The following is an 18,239-nucleotide window of genomic DNA, read 5'->3' on the forward strand; positions in this document are numbered from 1 at the left end:
CAGGCCCGGCACCCAGAGGGCAGTGCAGGGAGTGCTGCCTCTGGCACTCGCTGCCAGACCCTGGGCTCCGTCCTCCGTCCAACTCTGTAGACTCAGACTCATTCCTTGGCCTCTTTGTGCCTCAGTTTCCCCACCCCATCCACAGGGGTGAGAACAGGGAGCCTCGGGTGCAGTCGTCTGCCTGGAGCACTTGCTCCTGGCCCAGCACGTGGCCACCACTGAGTCCGTTGCACTCGTTCAGGTGACACGAAGTAGCCTGCTTTGCAGACACGGAGTGACCAGCACAGGCCTCTCGGGTCCAGCCGGGTGCTCCCTGCCTGCCTGTGGCCTCTCCACCACAGCACCCCGTGCACAGGTGCTCATGGCCACTCTGGTGTTTTGGTACAGGTGTCACTTGAGTGGTCCACACAGTAACCATCCAGAGACAGTCGGGGGCAGTGACATGGCTATGGGACCTCATCAGTGTGGGTTCCCCCTCTGCCTTCCCAAACTAGCGCTCCCCTGGGGGAACAAGGGGTGTGTCTGGTGGGGCAGTGACACTGGGGATTGAATGGCCCGTTTCTCCCCAGATACGAAGGCCTCTGGACTTGCCCCTCCAGCCCCTGGTCCGTTCCAACAGCCCTCGCCACCAGCAGCCTGCGCTCTCACTGCCACAGCCAGAAGAAAGGGGGACAGAAAACCAGTTTGCAGACCGTTTCCTTCAGGAGAAGCCTTCATCGCATCCCCTGGACATTTCTCCTCAGCATTGCGTGGTGGACTGGTCACCCCCCGCCGCAGGTCTTCCTCCCAAGGCCCATGTAGGTAACTCATGTTCACGCTGTGGACAGTTTATTCCACATGTATGTAGTGGGGACCCGCATCATGCCAGGTGCTTTCCCGGGGCAAGGGATGTATCAGGGTACAAAACAGTGACAGCCTTACCCGCGCTGCGTCAAGAAGAGGGGCAAAAAAGCTGTGGCCGGAACATCGGCCAATGCCTGAGACACACTTCATCCTCTGAGCCTCTGTTTTTCTCTTTGCAAAGATGTACAGACGTCTTCTTAAAGGGTGGTTTCCAGGATTAAATGAGACAATATTCGTCAGGTTCCTACCCTGGCCTGACCTTAGTAGAGCCTCGGTACAAGTCGTATCCAGTTACCGTACCTGTTAGAACCTCCTGTGTGGCAGGGGACAGAAAACCTGGTTCAAACTGGGGGTTATTGGCATTTATAACTGGGAATTTTAAGAGGTCATGTGGGTTCCAGGGTTGGTTTGATTTCTGTCTTGCGAGTCTGTTTCCTGTGGTTCTGAGACGCCCTCTCAGAAGGCCGGGCTCGTCACGTGGCCTCAGCTTCAGGTCTGTACGCTGTGCCATCTGGGGGAGAGCGTGCGTCCCATTCTAAGCAGAGTCCCCGGGTTAACCCTGCTTAGATCGGCCTCAGTCACCTGCCACCTGAGGAGCAGTGACGAGGACCAGAGGGGGCAAAGGTGCCAACTGGCCTGTGGGGGCCTCCCTGGAGCCCCTGCCGGGCATGGCCACGTGGCCAGTAGACCCTGGGGAGGATGGCAGCCAGAGACCCACAGCTGCCACACGGCCCCCACGCCCTCGTGCCGCTGGCTCTCCCAGGGCGTGTCTGTGAGCATTGCCATCCTCCCTCTCCCTCCAGTGATATCTTGTCTGTAAATTAATCATTATGTTTCACACTTCAATCTAAAAGTACTCTAATTTCTCCTTTTTTAGTACCTCAATGTGTTTTGTTTTACAAGTGTGAGCACATTTTAAAAGATGAGAAGCTAAATCTCACATGTGTTGTACACCCAGTTAAGACCTCAGCAAGTATTAAGTATGAACAAACGGTCCTCCTTGTCTGTCCAGTGTCACCGTGACGCCTTCCTCAGAAAGTGACTCTGGAATCGCTCTTTCTGTCCTCAGTTACCTGGAAGTCTGTGACGTGTGTACTTGTTTAATGTATATCTGTCTCCCCCTGAGAACGATGCCTCCGAGGGCGGGGAGTCTGTCTTCCCATCGCTCTACGTGGGTCGCCAAGAACAGAGCCCGGGAAGTGTCTGCTGCAGGGTGTAGACAAAGGTGGATAAGGGTCTGGAGCTTTGGCTGCCTGTGGTACTTCAAGGCTGCTGGGCACTGGATGCGTTTAAAATGAGGCTTGAGAGTTGTTTCTCAGAAATAAACTAAAAATGCCAAGGGTCTTGCCAGAAAAAAACTGTAATGACTTTTACTGTAGTGACCTACTGTCAGCTGAACTGAAATCACTAGTTGTAAATAGTAATCGCGGCAGAATCTACATTGCTTGTTTATTAGGTCTGTAGTAAGTTTAGAAGGGAATAAAACCCCTGATCTAATTTTTTTTCAATTACACCCTATGGTATAAATTATTCTAACTTGACGAGACTGATATTTAGCAAAATACCATCATTCTGACCAGGTAAGTCCCAAGCAGTCAGCCCATGGGTGTAGATGGGGGGTCAGTGTGTGGGGAGGATCCTGCACCGAGCCCGGCAGCCGCCCTGTCCTCCCGCAGCTCGAGTCCCTGCCCTACGATGAGCGGCCCCTTCCCGCGACCCGCAAGCAGCCTGGGGCAGTGGCCACGGAGCCAGAGACGAGGGACACGGACAGCAGCGAGCCTCCCAGAGCGGGCACCGTGGGCGAGCCTGAGCCTCTAACAGAGAAGGCCTTGCGCGAAGCCAGCTCCGCCGTGGACGTGCTGGGAGAGGCCTTGGTAAGAACAGAAGCTCGTATAAACAGCCTGCAAACAACGGGCAGGGGCGGGCGGCTCCACAGGGCTCCCAGGCTTGCTGGTCCCGATGCTGCAACTGCCCTTTGTCCTCACTGTTCAATGGAAAAGTCTTTTGATAGTTACTCCTTACGTGAAGCAGCACAAGCGTAAGCTAGAATTTCAGATTTCATGACAAGTATCCATTTCAGCCTGGGCCTGATTTGTGGTGTTGACAGGGCTGGGGTCCAACACCAGCTCCCGCCTGAGAGCACCGCCAGCTCCAGGGAAGAGGACAGCAGAGCAAACAAAACATGAGCGTGTCACCAGCCTCAAAAGATTCTCGTGCTGGAACTTTTAATACGTTCCATGTTTTAACATAAACTTAAATTTTCCACGTTAGGAGGAGTATTTCTCCAAATACACATACCTAGTGGGTGGAGGTCCTGTTATTAGAAAAGCTGTGTCTTGGTTTAAAACAAACCAAGGCCAGGGGTGCAGGGTGCAGGCTGCCGGGGCTGCTGGGGAGGGGATGTGGCCAAGTGCCCACTCTGAGGGGCCGGGTCCCGCCCTCCCAGGTGGCCGGGGCCTATTCCAAAACATGGTCGCACCGGGAGGACGCGCTGCTCGCCCTGTATAAACAGCTGATGGATGCACCGGCGGCAACCCCAAAGGAAGACCTGAAGAGCACGCTGAGGGCGGCCGTATTCCTCATCAGGAGAGCCGTCCGAGACATCGTGACCCCAGTGAGTCCCCGCCCACCCCTCAGGGGCCCCGTGTCTGCCAGAGAGCTGCCGGGATGTCCCCAGGAGGTCAGGGTAGCCCGAGGCAGCCTGGTCCCCAGTACCGTTGTCACCTAGCATGTGGTGTCACTAGGAATGAAGCTCTCGAGGAAGGAATGTGGTCGCTAAGGAGTCTGAGGTCTGTCCCCGTGGGCCGTGCCCTCTGGTCCATGTGCACAGAGGCCTGGCCACCACGACTGATACATGCCCCTTTATGTTTTTGTTCTTCATGACACCTGAGGAGCTTGGGAGTTAGCACCGACTTCTCCTGACCCTGAAAGGACCTTAAGAATGAACATCCCACAATTACATTGTCGTCTGCATTCATACAGGAGCTCATGCAGTTCAGCAGTAATGTCAGATATTTGGCTCATGGAGAGATGTCGGGGACTTTATGACACATGGGAGATAAGAGCCTGTGCCTTCCATGTGCCGGGAACTGTGCTCACAGAGCAGTTTTCAGTTGGCCATTTCCAGTCCTTCAGACAGCATGTAGTTTTCAGCGTAACGTTTGTGTTTATAACTAATAGTAAATTTCATGTTTTCTTTTGGTGGAATTCAGTGAGAGTGGCTCATCTGTTTTTATCACTTTTTTCTTAGGTCTTTCAGGCATCTTTGAAATTGTTGAAAATGTTAATCACACAATATATTCCTAAACATAAACTGGGTAAGCTTGAAACAACTCACTGTGTGGAAAGGACCATTCCTGTTCTGCTCACGAGAACTGGAGATTCTTCTGCTCGCCTGCGTGTTATAGCTTCCAATTTTATTCAGGTATGAATTTCACCACAGAATTTGAAACCATAAATAATAAACATATAACTACAGATACTTGACTTTCTTAATACCTTACAAGATCTTGTCTACCCAAGAGCATCATAGATTATCCTTAGTGATTCACCATCATATTTTCCTCATGTTCTAAACCAGGTAAATGTTGCCTTAAACATGATTAAAATGTACAGTTTGCTTTTTCTAGTGTTTTTTTTATTCAACGTACACTATTTTTTAAATAAATAAAAATATATGGAGAATTAAATCAGAATAGAAAAATGGGGTAAAAAAAAAGATGTATAATGGTCTTGATCTAAATATTTTTATTCTTTCAGCAAACATGCCTCCTCTAGCCTGGGCGCTGGGGGAAGCTAAGATAGAAGTGAGGGTGTAAGAGTTTGGGGCACACCACACTGTGCGGCTTGTGGGATCTTGGTTCCCCAACCAGGGATCGAACCTGAACCACCGTGGTGGGAGTGCCAAATCCTGGCCACTGGACCGCCAGGGAGTTCCCAGCCCCAGGGAATATTAATCATCGTGAGGTCTCCTGGAGGTCCCTGTCTTGGCACTGAGACCCAGCTTCACCCAACAGCCTGCAGGCTCCAGTGCTGGAACACCTCAGGCCAAACAACCAGCAAGAAATGAACACAGCCCTACCCATTAGCAGACAGGCTGCCTAAAGTCTTACTAAGCTCAGAGACACCCCAAAACACACCCCTTGACACAACCCTGCTCACCAGAGGGACAAGACCCAGCTCCACCCACCAGGGGGCAGACACCAGGAGCAAGAGGAACTACCACGCTGTAGCCTGCGAAAGGAGACCACATATACAGTAAATTAGAAAGAAGAGAAGACAGAGAAATATGCTGCAGACAAAGGAGCAAGGTTAAAACCTACAAGAACAACTAAATGAAGAGGAAATAGGCAGTCTACCTGAAAAAGAATTCAGAGTGATGGTAATAAAGATGATCCAACATCTCAGAAAAAGAATGGAGGCACGGATGGAGAAGATACAAGAAATGTTTAACAAGGACCTAGAAGAACTAAAGAACAAACAGTGATGAACAACACAATAACTGGAATGGGAAATACACTAGAAGGAATCCATAGCAGAATAACTGAGGCAGAAGAACGGATAAGTGAGCTGGAAGATAAAATGGTGGAAATAACTGCCAAAGAGCAGAATAAAGGAAAAAGAATGAAAAGAATTGAGGACACTCTCAGAGATCTCTGAGACAACACTGAACACACCAACATTCAAATTATAGGGGTCCCAGAAGAAAAAGAGGGGACTGAGAAAAGATTTGAAGAGATTATAGTTGAAACCTTCCCTAACATGGGAAAGGAAATAGTCACCCAAGTCCAGGAAGCACAGAGAGTCCCATACAGGATAAACCCAAGAGAAACATGCCAAGACACATATTAATCAAACTAACAAAAATTAAATACAAAGAAAAAATATTAAAAGCAACAAGGGAAAAGCAACAAATAACATACAAAGGAATCCCCAGAAGGTTATCAGCTGATTTTTCAGCAAAAACTCCACAGGCCAAAAGGAAAAAGCAGGATATATTTAAAGTGATGAAAGGGAAAAACGTACAACCAAGAATACTTTACCCAGCAAGGCTGTCATTCAGATTTGACGGAGAAATCAAAAGCTTTTCAGACAAGCAAACGCTAAGAGAATTCAGCACCACCAAACGAGCTTTACAACAAATGCTAAAGGAGCTTCTCTAGGTTGGGGGTGGGGGAGTAGGGTGGTAGAAATATTCTTGTTTCTACAAACAAGGAAACTAAGAAATGGGAAAGCTTGCTAGTAAAGGCAAACATACACTAAAAGGAGCAAATCATCCACACACAAATATGATATCAAACCCAGCAATCGTGAGAAGAGGAGAGCACAAATGCAGGAAGTGGGAATTGCATTGGAAAGTAAGAGACCAGCAACTTAAAACAACCTTGTTTATATATAGACTGCTATATAAAACCTCATGGGAGGGCTTCCCTGGTGGCGCAGTGGTTGAGAAAGTGCCTGCCAATGCAGGGGACATGGGTTCGAGCCCTGGTCTGGGAAGATCCCACATGCCGTGGAGCAACTAGGACCGTGAGCCACAACTACTGAGCCTGCGCATCTGGAGCTCGTGCTCTGCAACAAGAGAGGCCACGACAGAGGCCCGCGCACCACAATGAAGAGTGGCCCCCGCTCGCCACAACTAGAGAAAGCCCTCGCACAGAAACGAAGACCCAACACAGCCAATAAATAAATAAATAAATAAATAAATAAAAATTTTTTAAAACCTCATGGGAAATGCAAACCAAAAATCTACAATAGATACACACACAAAAAAGAAAAAGCAACCTAAATACAACACTAAAGATGGTCATCAAACCACAAAAGAAGAGAATAAAAGCAGAAGGGAAGAAAAAAGATCTACAAAAACAAACCCAAAACAATTAAGAAGATGGCAATAGGAACATACATATTGATAATTGCCTTAAATATAAATGGATTAAATGCTCCAACCAAAAGACACAGACTGGCTGCATGGATACAAAAACAGAACCCATATATACACTGTCTACAAGAGACCCACTTCAGACCTAGGGACACATACAGACTGAAAGTGAGAGGACATAAAAAGATATTCCATGCAAATGGAAATCAAAAGAAAGCTGGAGTAGCAATACTCATATCAGACAAAATAGACTTTAAAATAAAGACTGTTACAAGAGACAAGGAAGGACACTACATAATGATCAAGGGATCGATCCATGAAGAAGATATAACAGTTGTAAATATTTATGCACCCAACATAGGAGCACCTCAATACATAAGGCAAACGCTAACAGCCATAAAAGGGGAAAGCGACAGTAACACAATAGTAGTGGACTTTAACACCCCACTTTCACCAATGGACAGATCATCCAAAATGAAAATAAACAAGGAAACACAAGCTTTAAATGGCACATTAAACAAGGTGGACTTAATTGATATTTATAGGACATTCCATCCAAAAACAACAGAATACACTTTCTTCTCAAGTGCTCATGGAACATTCTCCAGGATAGACCATATTTTGGGTCACAAATCAAGCCTTGGTAAATTTAAGAAAATTGAAATTGTATCAAGTATCTTTTCCGACCACAACGCTGTGAGACTAGATATCAGTTACAGGAAAGAAACTGTAAAAAATACAAACACATGGAGGCTAAACAATACACTACTGAATAACCAAGAGATCCCTGGGGAAATCAAAAAATATCTAGAGACAAATGACAACGAAAACACAACAATCCAAAACCTGTGGGACACAGCAAAAGCAGTTCTAAGAGGGAAGTTTACAGCAATACAGTGTTATCTCAGGAAACAGGAAAAATATCAAAGAAACAATCTAACCTTACACCTGAAGCAACTAGAGAAAGAAGGTCAAAACCCAAAGTTAGTAGAAGGAAAGAAGTCATAAAGGTCAGAGCAGAAATAAATGAAATAGAGACAAAGAAAAAGATAGCAAAGATCAATGAAACTAAAAGCTGGTTCTTTGAGAAGATAAACAAAATTGATAAACCTTTAGCCAGACTCCAAGAAAAAAAGGGAGAGGACTCAAATCAATAAAATTAGAAATAAAAAAGGAGAAGTTACAACAGACACCATAGAAGTACAAAGGATCATAAAAGACTACTACAAGCTACTATATGCCGATAAAATGGACAACCTAGAAGAAATGGACAAATTCTTAGACATGCACAACCTTCCAAGACTGAACCAGGAAGAAATAGAAAATATGAGCAGACCAGTCACAAGTACTGAAATTGAAACTGATTTTAAAACTTCTAACAGGGAATTCCCTGGTGGTCCAGTGGTTAGGAGTCTGTGCTTCCACTGCAGGGGGTACGGGTTCCATCCCTGGTTAGGGAACTAAGATCCCACATGCTGTACAGCATGAACAAAAACAAAAGTCCAGGATGAGATGGCTTCATCAGCTAATACTATCAAACATTTAGAGAAGAGTTAACACCTATCCTGCTGAAACTCTTCCAAAGAATTGCAGAAGGAACACTCCCAGGCTCATTGTATGAGGCCACCGTCACCCTGATACCAAAACCAGACAAAGATACTACAAAAAAGAAAAGAAAATTACAGGCCAATATCACTGATGAACATAGATGTAATCCTCAACAAAATGCTAGCAAACCAAATCCAACAACACATTAAGAGGATCATACACCATGATCAAGTGGGATTTATCCTAGGGGTGCAAGGTTTCTTCAACATATGCAAGTCAATCAATGTGATACACCATATTAACAGTCTGAAGAATAAAAACCATATGACCATCCCAGTAGATGCAGAGAAAGCTTTTGACAAAATTCAACACCTATTTATGATAAAAACTCTCCAGAAAGTGGGCATAGAGGGAACCTACCTCAACATAATAAAGGTCGTATACGACGAACCCATAGCAAACATCATTCTCAATGGAGAAAAACTGAAAGCATTTCCTCTAAGATCAGGAACAAGACAAGGGTGTCCTCTCTCACCAGTTTTATTCAACACAATTTTGGAAGTCCTAGCCATGGCATTCAGAGAAGAAAAAGAAATAAAAAGAATCCAAATTGGAAAAAAAGAAGTAAAACTCTCACTGTTTGCAGATGACATGATACCATACCTAGAAAATCCTAAAGATGCTACCAGAAAACTATTAGAGCTCATCAATGAAATTGATGAAAATGGCAGGATACAAAATTAAAGTTGCAGGATACAAAATTAATACACAAAAATCTCTTGCATTCCTGTACACGAAGAATGAAAGATCAGAAAGAGCAATTCAGGAAACAATTCAATTTACCTTTGCAACAAAAAGAATAAAATACCTAGGAATAAAACCTACCTCAGTAGACAAAAGACCTATATGCAGAAAACTCTAAGACACTGATGAAAGAAATCAAAGAAGACACAAACAGGTAGATATACCATGTTCTTGGATTGGAAGAATCAATTTTGTCAAAATGACTATACTACCCAAAGCAATCTACAGATTCAGTGCTATCCCTATCAAATTACCAGTGGCATTTTTCACAGAATTAGAACAAAAATTTTTAGTTTGGATGGAAACACAAAAGACCCTGAATAGCCAAAGCAATCTTGAGAAAGGAAAATGGAGCTGGAGGAATCAGACTGCCTGACTTCAGGCTATACTACAAAGCTACAGTCATCAAAACAGTATGGTACTGGCACAAAAACAGAAATACAGATCAATGGGACAGGATAGAAAGTCCAGAGATAAACCCACTCACCTGTGGTCATCTAATCTATGACAAAGAAGGCAGGACTATACAATGGGGAAAAGACAGTCTCTTCAGTAAGTGGTGCTGGGGAAACTGAACAGCTGCATGTAAAAGAATGAAATTGCAACACTCCCTAATGCCATACACAAAAACAAACTTAAGATGGATTAAAGACCTAAATGTAAGGCCAAACGCTATAAAACTCAGAGGAAAACATAGGCAGAACACTCTTTGATATAAATCACAGCAAGATCTTTTTCAATCCACCTCCTAGAGTAATGAAAATAAAAACAAAAATAAACAAATGGGACCTAATTAAACTTAAAAGCTTTTGCACAGCAAAGGAAACCATAAGCAAAACGAAAAGACAACCCACAGAATGGGAGTACATATTTGCAAACAAAGCAACGGACAAGGGATTAATCTCCAAAATATACAAACAGCTCATGCAGCTCAATATACATATAAAAAAAAAACCCAATCAAACAATGGGCAAGAGATCGAAACAGACATTTCTCCAAAGAAGACATACAAGTGGCCAAACAGCACATGAAAAGCTGCTCAACATGGCTAATTATTAGAGAAATGCAAATCGAAACTACAATGAGGTATCACCTTACACCAGTCAGAATGGCTGTCATTAAAAAGTCTACAAATGATAAATGCCGGAGAGGGTGTGGAGAAAAGGGAACCCTCTTGCACTGTTGGTGGGAATGTAAATTGGTACAGCCACTATGGAGAACAGTATGGAGGATCCTTAAAAAACTAAAAATAGAACTACCACACGACCCAGCAATCCCACTACTGGGCATATACCCTGAAAAAACCATATTTCAAAACCATACGTGCACCCCAATGTTCATTGCAGCACCATTTACAATAGCCAGGAGATGGAAGCAACCTAAATGTCCATCAACAGAGGAATGGATAAAGAAGATGCGGTACATATATACAATGGAGTATTACTCAGCCATAAAAAAGAACAAAATCATGCCATTTGCAGCAACGTGGATGGGCCTAGAAATTATCATACTAAGTGAAGTAAGTCAGACACAGAAAGACAAATATCATATGATATTGCTTATATGTGGAATTTTTTTTAAGAGGGTACAAATGAACTTATTTACAAAACAGAGGGTCACAGACATAGAAAACAGGAAAACACGGGGGGAAGGGATAAATTGGGAGATTGGGATTGACATACACACACTACTATATATAAAATAGATGACTAATAAGGACCTACTGTACAGCACAGGGAACTCTTGTCAGTACTCTGTAATGACATATATGGGAAAATAATCTAAAAATGAGTGGATATGTATTTATATATAACTGATACACTTTCCTGTACAGCAGAAAATAAGGCAACATTGTAAATCAGCTATACTCCAATAACTAAAAGAGAGTTTGGGGCACACGCTTAGACGAGCAGTGTGAGAATATGCTTTGCTCTCTTTATATTAGTGACTCCATCTGGTCTAGGAGATCTCAAATTAAGATTCAGAAAGTCTGCGAGCTCCTTCGAATGTCACACACAGTGCTGTGAGGGTGCACGGCTTTCTAGGGAAGGAACCCAAAGTTGCCATAGTTTCTCCAACATGAAGAACCACTGATCTTGTTTTGTTTAATGAACTTAAATTTTCAGAGAAAACAAGTAAGTGATACTATTTGGGGGAAATCTTTCAAAGGATGCATTGAATATGCAGCGAATTATTTTCCAGCCACATTCACCTCTGAGACAGTGGTGGTGCTGAGTGTCTTCTGCTTGGGACCTGTTCTCGTTCTGCACCAGCATCTGGGCAACCGACCCTGCATCCCCGTGTCCTCAGCATCTGTGTGTCACGTGCGAGTTCACCGTTCATGCTGCTCTGAGGGGCTGTCCTTCCTCTTTCTTCTTTCCTTTGGTTCAGAGCTACTCACGGGCCCGGAGAGAGAGTTAACTGTACTGTCAAAATGAGAGGGTGTTTTGGGTAGTGTGGCCTGCAGACCTGCTAAAAACAGACGTCTTCCTATATTACGTCTCATATTTTATCAATATTTTATCGTTTCTTCGATCTTTTTCTTTAATATTTTACCATTTTTTTCTTTTTCTGCGTCTGGCTAATTAATGATGAAATCTTAGTTATGGGAAGACTTGCTCACTTGGAGACGTTGGACTGTGTGGAGGTACTTACCCTCCTTCATCTAAACCCATTAGGGGTCTGTTCACCTGGAGTATTGTGCGTGGTTACATGCTTGGCTGACGTTTAATAAATACCGAAATGGTGGTTCTCGCAGCAGGACTAATTTCTTTCAGAAATTAGAAAACCTTTTTCTTGAGGTTGTGAAATCCTGAGAAGAGAAACCTTAAGTTACGGATCACATTTGCTGTAAAGCTTTCATTAATCTCCAAGTGGTCGTGGTTTTTATTTCTGATGCTTTTGGTTTTTGTTTTTAATTGTTATTACATCTTAAATAGAAACATGAGCTTATAGATCAGTGACTTTACTGCCGTTTGTCACTGTCATTTTTTGTTTCCTGTTTTTTCCTTCAGTGTTTACTTTGCGGATGGCACTAAGTTACCCTTAGCATTTTCCAGTAAAACTTAACAAATGATGTTGGTTTTTATAGGAAATGGCCTTGTTTAAGGAAGTGAAGTCTCTCCAGCTTATCCCATCTTACCTGGTCCAGCCATTAAAAGCCAACTCCTCGGCTCACCTGGCCATGAGCCAGATGGCGCTGCTGGCCCGGCTGCTGCGGGACCTGGGCACAGAGGGCATGGGCTTCACCGTGGACAGTGTGATGCGGGTAAGCACCCCAGGGTGGCCGCTGCAGCCTGGGCTCCGAGCTGGTGGCCGGAGCATGGCAAGCATCTGGCCGGTGTTGGCTGCGTGCGGGGGGGGGGGGGGGGGGGGGGGGGCGATTTCGGAACGTCGCCGCTTCCTCTGACACATGAGGGCGCTGGAGTCGCACTGCCGGTTGCGCCGTGGCGTCGGGGCGTGAGCCGTGCAGAGCCGTGTCCCCAGGGAAGCAAGCTCTGCAAGCAATGACGCCGCATCGTAGCAGGTGGCAGGGCTGTGGAAGGAGGTGCATGTTTTATGCTTTGGACAACCCCATGAGCCCCAGAAGTGAACACTGATTGTGTCCATTCACGTGTAGCCCCTGGACTGCCTCCTGAGTATGGGTCAGTGTCCCCTGTCCTGCCCTGCGTCACGTGGCCACTGCCTGTCCTGCTTCCACGTCAGTTTCCTCGTTCCCCAGCACAGACCGTAAGCCGGCCGCACATGCTTACATCCTTGTTAGGGCCACACCCACGTCGGGATCCCAGCGTGAGCTTTGGTCCAGGAAGCTGTGCTGCCATCACAGATGCCACTCTTCAGGGCAGTGACACGCAGAGGCTCACTGCTGTCCCTTGTGGCCGTGCCATCTGTGGGCACTCGGGGGCTCCGTCTCCTCCCAGTGTGATGCCGCGGCTTCACACATGACCTCCAAGGTCACTGAATGGTGGAGGGTGACTAGCGGTTGTGAGTGCAGGTGTCCACAGGCCGAGCCACTCTCAGACATGTCCATCCACTGAGGTGGCCCCATCCTCACTGCAGGGCCCGGGAGGCGTGTACAACTGTGCCCCAAGGAAGTGGGGAAACCGGGTTGGTGAGCACGTCACCCTGTGCTGGTCCGTCTACATGCAGTGGGCTTGATCGAGACGGAGAGTTTAAGGAGGAGAAATGAGTGAAAGTTGGAGGTGGGGGTGAGGCTCTAATTGAAGGAACAAAGCCCCCAGGCAGCCGACGGAACGGGGCCGCAGTGCTCGCTCGGACGGCTCGGCTCAGAGCCAGGCAGCGGCCAGCCAGCCTCTCAACAGGAGGGTGTCGGCTCAAAGCCGAGAGTGGATGGGGAGGTTCGAGAGGCGAGCAGGGAGTATGAGATGCTGCCCTTGACCTCTGAGCAGGGAAACCAACCAGGAAACGTCACGGGTCAGGTTACTGCGTGATGCCAAGGGCCCCAGGATCGCCATGGCCCAAAGTCCAGCATGAAACCAGCTGGCACAGTTCCTGAGCCCACAGCACCTTCTGCTTCACCTGAGAACACAGAGGAGGAGCGGCCCCAGATTTGAGGGCCTGCAGGGATGCCGGGGGTGACTTGGTGATGGACACGTGGGGCGGGAAAGACTCGCGGGAGGTGGCAGATGGGAGGGAGTGCAGACAGGTGAGCTGGAGAGGCAGGAGGTGATCATCCCGGGGGTGCCTCACGGTCAGAACTTCTCGAGCTGGTGCAGGGGTTGGGAAGGACAAGGTCTGGGGTAAAACCTGAGTGTGTGGCAGGCAGAGACAGAGGAAGTGAGGAAGCCCAGCCAGTGAGGGGCCAGCGCTCAAAGGACCAGGAGGGGACGTGGGTTTACTATACGCGGGAACGTCGGATATTGTGATGTGTTCGGATGACACTAAAGAGCTTAAAATGGATGGGGTGGGTCGTTCGCCTACTTCAAGGTCATGCACAGATCTTGAAAAAGGAACATTGAATAAGAAGAAGTAAAGTGTCAGAATGATAAGCACAGTGAATCATTTATAATGTCAAACAAAAATCCTGTGTGTACACACACACACGCACACGGCACGTACACTGTGCAGCAAATGAAGACGTCTGGGGGGCGCGTGCCCTCCAGCTTCAGGACACTGATGCCTCTGACGGGGTGGGGGGAGGGGACAGGGGCCCAGGGAGACTTCAAGGGGACTTGCACCGTAGTCCTAGGGTTCTGTTTCTTAGAAAGAGTTGAAGCAAACCTGGCAAAAATGATAGACGTTGGTTAATCTAGATGGTGGATGCATGAAGTTTATTATATTTCTTCTTTATGGTTGAAATATTTTCTAATACTTAATATGAAGTTTCTGGGGGGATGTAACTTTAAAAATGCTATTTAATACCTGAAGTAGGAAAAAGGAAAACACTAATAACTGTACATACAACATAGGTTCAGCTGCACATGTAAAGTAAAGGAAGTGAGGAAAACTCTGTATCTTAATAGCTGGAATTCTATGGGCATTGTCATCCATGTTTTTCAAATGTCTACGATGTCCCTATGTTTCTTTTATGCCAGAAGAAATAAACGTGGCTATTTTGAGACCCAGTAACAAGAGCACGTCCCGACCCTATTCTTAGTTCGCAGTGCGGGCCCTGGAGCACAGGGAGCACAAGGTGCGGGATTCGGCAGTGGGGATGATCCTGGACCTATACGCGCAGCACCGGGCTCTGGTCCTCGAGTGCCTCCCTCCCGAGGAGAGTGCCACCCGCAGGAGCGTCCTCTATAAGACACTTTTTGAGGGATTTGCTACAATAGACGGCAGACCTACAGATGCTGAAATTAGGGTAAGTTAACTTCCATGAAGTTATGACCTGGTCCCAGGTTTAAGAAGTGACTTGGTACGTGAGTAAACTGACACATCGTTCACGGGGCTATGGGGACAGGAAACACAGCACACGGAGGACACTGGTGCCTGAGCCCGCGTCCTGGCTCTTCCACCTTGTCTGTGTAGGGATGATGATGGCCGGGAGGACACCTGCAGTGTTTTATCAACAGGAAACATTTAACACAACACTGTTAATGAACTATACCCCGATATAAAATTTTAAAAAAATTTTTTAATTCCAGAAAAAAAAAACAACCAGTAAACATTTATTAGATGAATCTGGTGGATTTTCTTTTAATTCTAGCTATAGTACTAGTCTTAGTGACGATTATAATACATAAGAAACATAATTTATATGCTATAACTTATCACTCAATTTCCAGCGCTACCCTAAAAATCAATTCTAATGGAAAATCATTTCATACCAGGCACAGAAAAGAGCAGCTACAGAAGAAGCAGAAAAACGCAAGAAAGAAGAAATTAAAGCTTTACAAGGGCAGTCGGCAACACTAAAGGAGATGCAGGCTGAAGTCCAGGTTGGCAAGGTTCACTGTCTTTCACCGTCATGCTCTCGGTCAAAACCCTGTGACCGTTTATTTCCTTACGTAGATGTACAGCATGCTTGGTTTGCTTTTCGTGGGACTCTCCAAATGGATATCTTTATTCTTTGTTGTTTTTTAAATTAGTTTAGGGGTAAATAAAAGGAATCCTCCACTGGATCATTTGCATGCTCTTTTTTTTTTTTTAACATCTTTATTGGGGTATAATTGCTTTACAATGGTGTGTTAGTTTCTGCTTTATAACAAAGTGAATCAGTTATACATACACATATGTTCCCATATCTCTTCCCTCTTGCGTCTCCCTCCCTCCCATCCTCCCTATCCCACCCCACTAGGTGGTCACAAAGCACCGAGCTGATCTCCCTGTGCTATGCGGCTGCTTCCCACTAGCTATCTATTTTACGCTTGGTAGTGTATATATGTCCATGCCCCTCTCTCACTTTGTCACAGCTTACCCTTTCCTCTCCCCATATCCTCAAGTCCATTCTCTAGTAGGTCTGTGTCTTTATTCCTGTCTTACCCCTAGGTTCTTCATGACATTTTTTTCCCTTAGATTCCATATATATGTGTTAGCATTCGGTATTTGTCTTGCTCTTTCTGACTTACTTCACTCTGTATGACAGACTCTAGGTACATCCACCTCACTACAAATAACTCAATTTCATTTCTTTTTATGGCTGAGTAATATTCCATTGTATATATGTGCCACATCTTCTTTATCCATTCATCCGATGATGGACACTTAGGTTGCTTCCATCTCCGGGCTATTGTAAATAGAGCTGCAATGAACATTTTGGTACATGACTCTTTTTGAATTATGGTTTTCTCAGGGTATATGCCCAGTAGTGGGATTGCTGGGTCATATGGTAGTTCTAGTTTTAGTTTTTTAAGGAACCTCCATACTGTCCTCCATAGTGGTTGTACCAATTCACATTCCCACCAGCAGTGCAAGAGTGTTCCCTTTTCTCCACACCCTCTCCAGCATTTATTGTTTATACATTTTTTGATGATGGCCATTCTGAACGGTGTGAGATGATATCTCATTGTAGTTTTCATTTGCATTTCTCTAATGATTAATGATGTTGAGCATTCTTTCATGTGTTTGTTGGCAATCTATATATCTTCTTTGGAGAAATATCTATTAGGTCTTCTGCCCACGTTTGGATTGGGTTGTTTGTTTTTTTGTTATTGAGCTGCATGAGCTGCTTGAAAATTTTGGAGATTAATCCTTTGTCAGTTGCTTCATTTGCAAATATTTTCTCCCATTCTGAGGTTTTTCTTTTGGTCTTGTTTATGGTTTCCTTTGCTATGCAAAAACTTTGAAGTTTCATTAGGTCCCATTTGTTTATTTTTGTTTTTATTTCCATTTCTCTAGGAGGTGGGTCAAAAAGGATCTTGTTGTGATTTATGTCATAGAGTGTTCTGCCTATGTTTTCCTCTAAGAGTTTGATAGTTTCTGGCCTTACATTTATGTCTTTAATCCATTTTGAGCTTATTTTTGTGTATGGTGTTAGGGAGTGATCTAATCTCATACTTTTACATGTACCTGTCCAGTTTTCCCAGCACCACTTATTGAAGAGGCTGTCCTTTCTCCACTGTACATTCCTGCCTCCTTTATCATTTTTCGTTCTCAAGATAGCTTTGGCTATTCGGGGTCTTTTGTGTTTCCATACAGATTGTGAAATTTTTTTGTTCTAGTTCTGTGAAAAATGCCAGTGGTAGTTTGATAGGGATTGCATTGAATCTGTAGATTGCTTTGGGTAGTAGAGTCATTTTCACAATGTTGATTCTTCCAATCCAAGAACACGGTATATCTCTCCATCTATTTGTATCATCTTTAATTTCTTTCATCAGTGCCTTATAATTTTCTGCATACAGGTCTTTTGTCTCCTTAGGTAGGTTTATTCCTAGATATTTTATTCTTTTTGTTGCAGTGGTAAATGGGAGTGTTTTCTTGATTTCACTTTCAGATTTTTCATCATTAGTGTATAGGAATGCCAGAGATTTCTGTGCATTAATTTTGTATCCTGCTACTTTACCAAATTCATTGATTAGCTTTAGTAGTTTTCTGGTAGCATCTTTAGGATTCTCTGTGTATACTATCATGTCATCTGCAAACAGTGACGGCTTTACTTCTTCTTTTCCGATTTGGATTCCTTTTATATCCTTTTCTTCTCTGATTGCTATAGCTAAAACTTCCAAAACTATGTTGAATAAGATTGGTGAGAGTGGGCAACCTTGTCTTGTTCCTGATCTTAGTGGAAATGCTTTCAGTTTTTCACCATTGAGGATGATGTTGGCTGTGGGTTTGTCATATATGGCCTTTATTATGTTGAGGAAAGTTCCCTCTATGCCTACTTTCTGCAGGGTTTTTATCATAAATGGTGTTGAATTTTGTCGAAAGCTTTCTCTGCATCTATTGAGATGATCATATGGTTTTTCTCCTTCAATTTGTTAATATGGTTTATCACATTGATTTGCGTATATTGAAGAATCCTTGCATTCCTGGAATAAACCCCACTTGATCAGCGTGTATGATTCTTTTAATGTGCTGTTGGATTCTGTTTGCTAGTATTTTGTTGAGGATTTTTGCATCTGTGTTCATCAGTGATATTGGCCGGTAGTTTTCTTTCTTTGTGACATCCTTGTCTGGTTTTGGTATCAAGGTGATGGTGACCTCATAGAATGAGTTTGGGAGTGTTCCTCCCTCTGCTATATTTTGGAAGAGTTTGAGAAAG

General features: G+C 44.7%; 1 protein-coding gene across 7 annotated transcripts in view; it reads left to right on the forward strand.

Annotated features, from left to right (window-relative positions):
• The window catches only part of CEP104 (centrosomal protein 104), a 57,344-nt gene that overhangs the window by 21,539 nt on the left and 17,566 nt on the right, over nucleotides 1-18,239 (forward strand). For 6 of the 7 annotated variants that reach the window (XM_019930961.3, XM_019930957.3, XM_073797005.1 and 3 more), the window contains 7 exons: nucleotides 570-797; nucleotides 2,520-2,717; nucleotides 3,290-3,457; nucleotides 4,094-4,267; nucleotides 12,168-12,344; nucleotides 14,694-14,900; nucleotides 15,370-15,477. In XM_019930961.3, the coding sequence (XP_019786520.1) occupies nucleotides 570-797; nucleotides 2,520-2,717; nucleotides 3,290-3,457; nucleotides 4,094-4,267; nucleotides 12,168-12,344; nucleotides 14,694-14,900; nucleotides 15,370-15,477 (1,260 nt within the window). The remainder of the gene's footprint in view (nucleotides 1-569; nucleotides 798-2,519; nucleotides 2,718-3,289; nucleotides 3,458-4,093; nucleotides 4,268-12,167; nucleotides 12,345-14,693; nucleotides 14,901-15,369; nucleotides 15,478-18,239) is intronic. The other variant, XM_019930962.3, reaches the window with a different exon arrangement.

The sequence above is a fragment of the Tursiops truncatus genome, chromosome 1 (assembly GCF_011762595.2).
Source record: "Tursiops truncatus isolate mTurTru1 chromosome 1, mTurTru1.mat.Y, whole genome shotgun sequence".
Classification (NCBI taxonomy): domain Eukaryota; kingdom Metazoa; phylum Chordata; class Mammalia; order Artiodactyla; family Delphinidae; genus Tursiops; species Tursiops truncatus.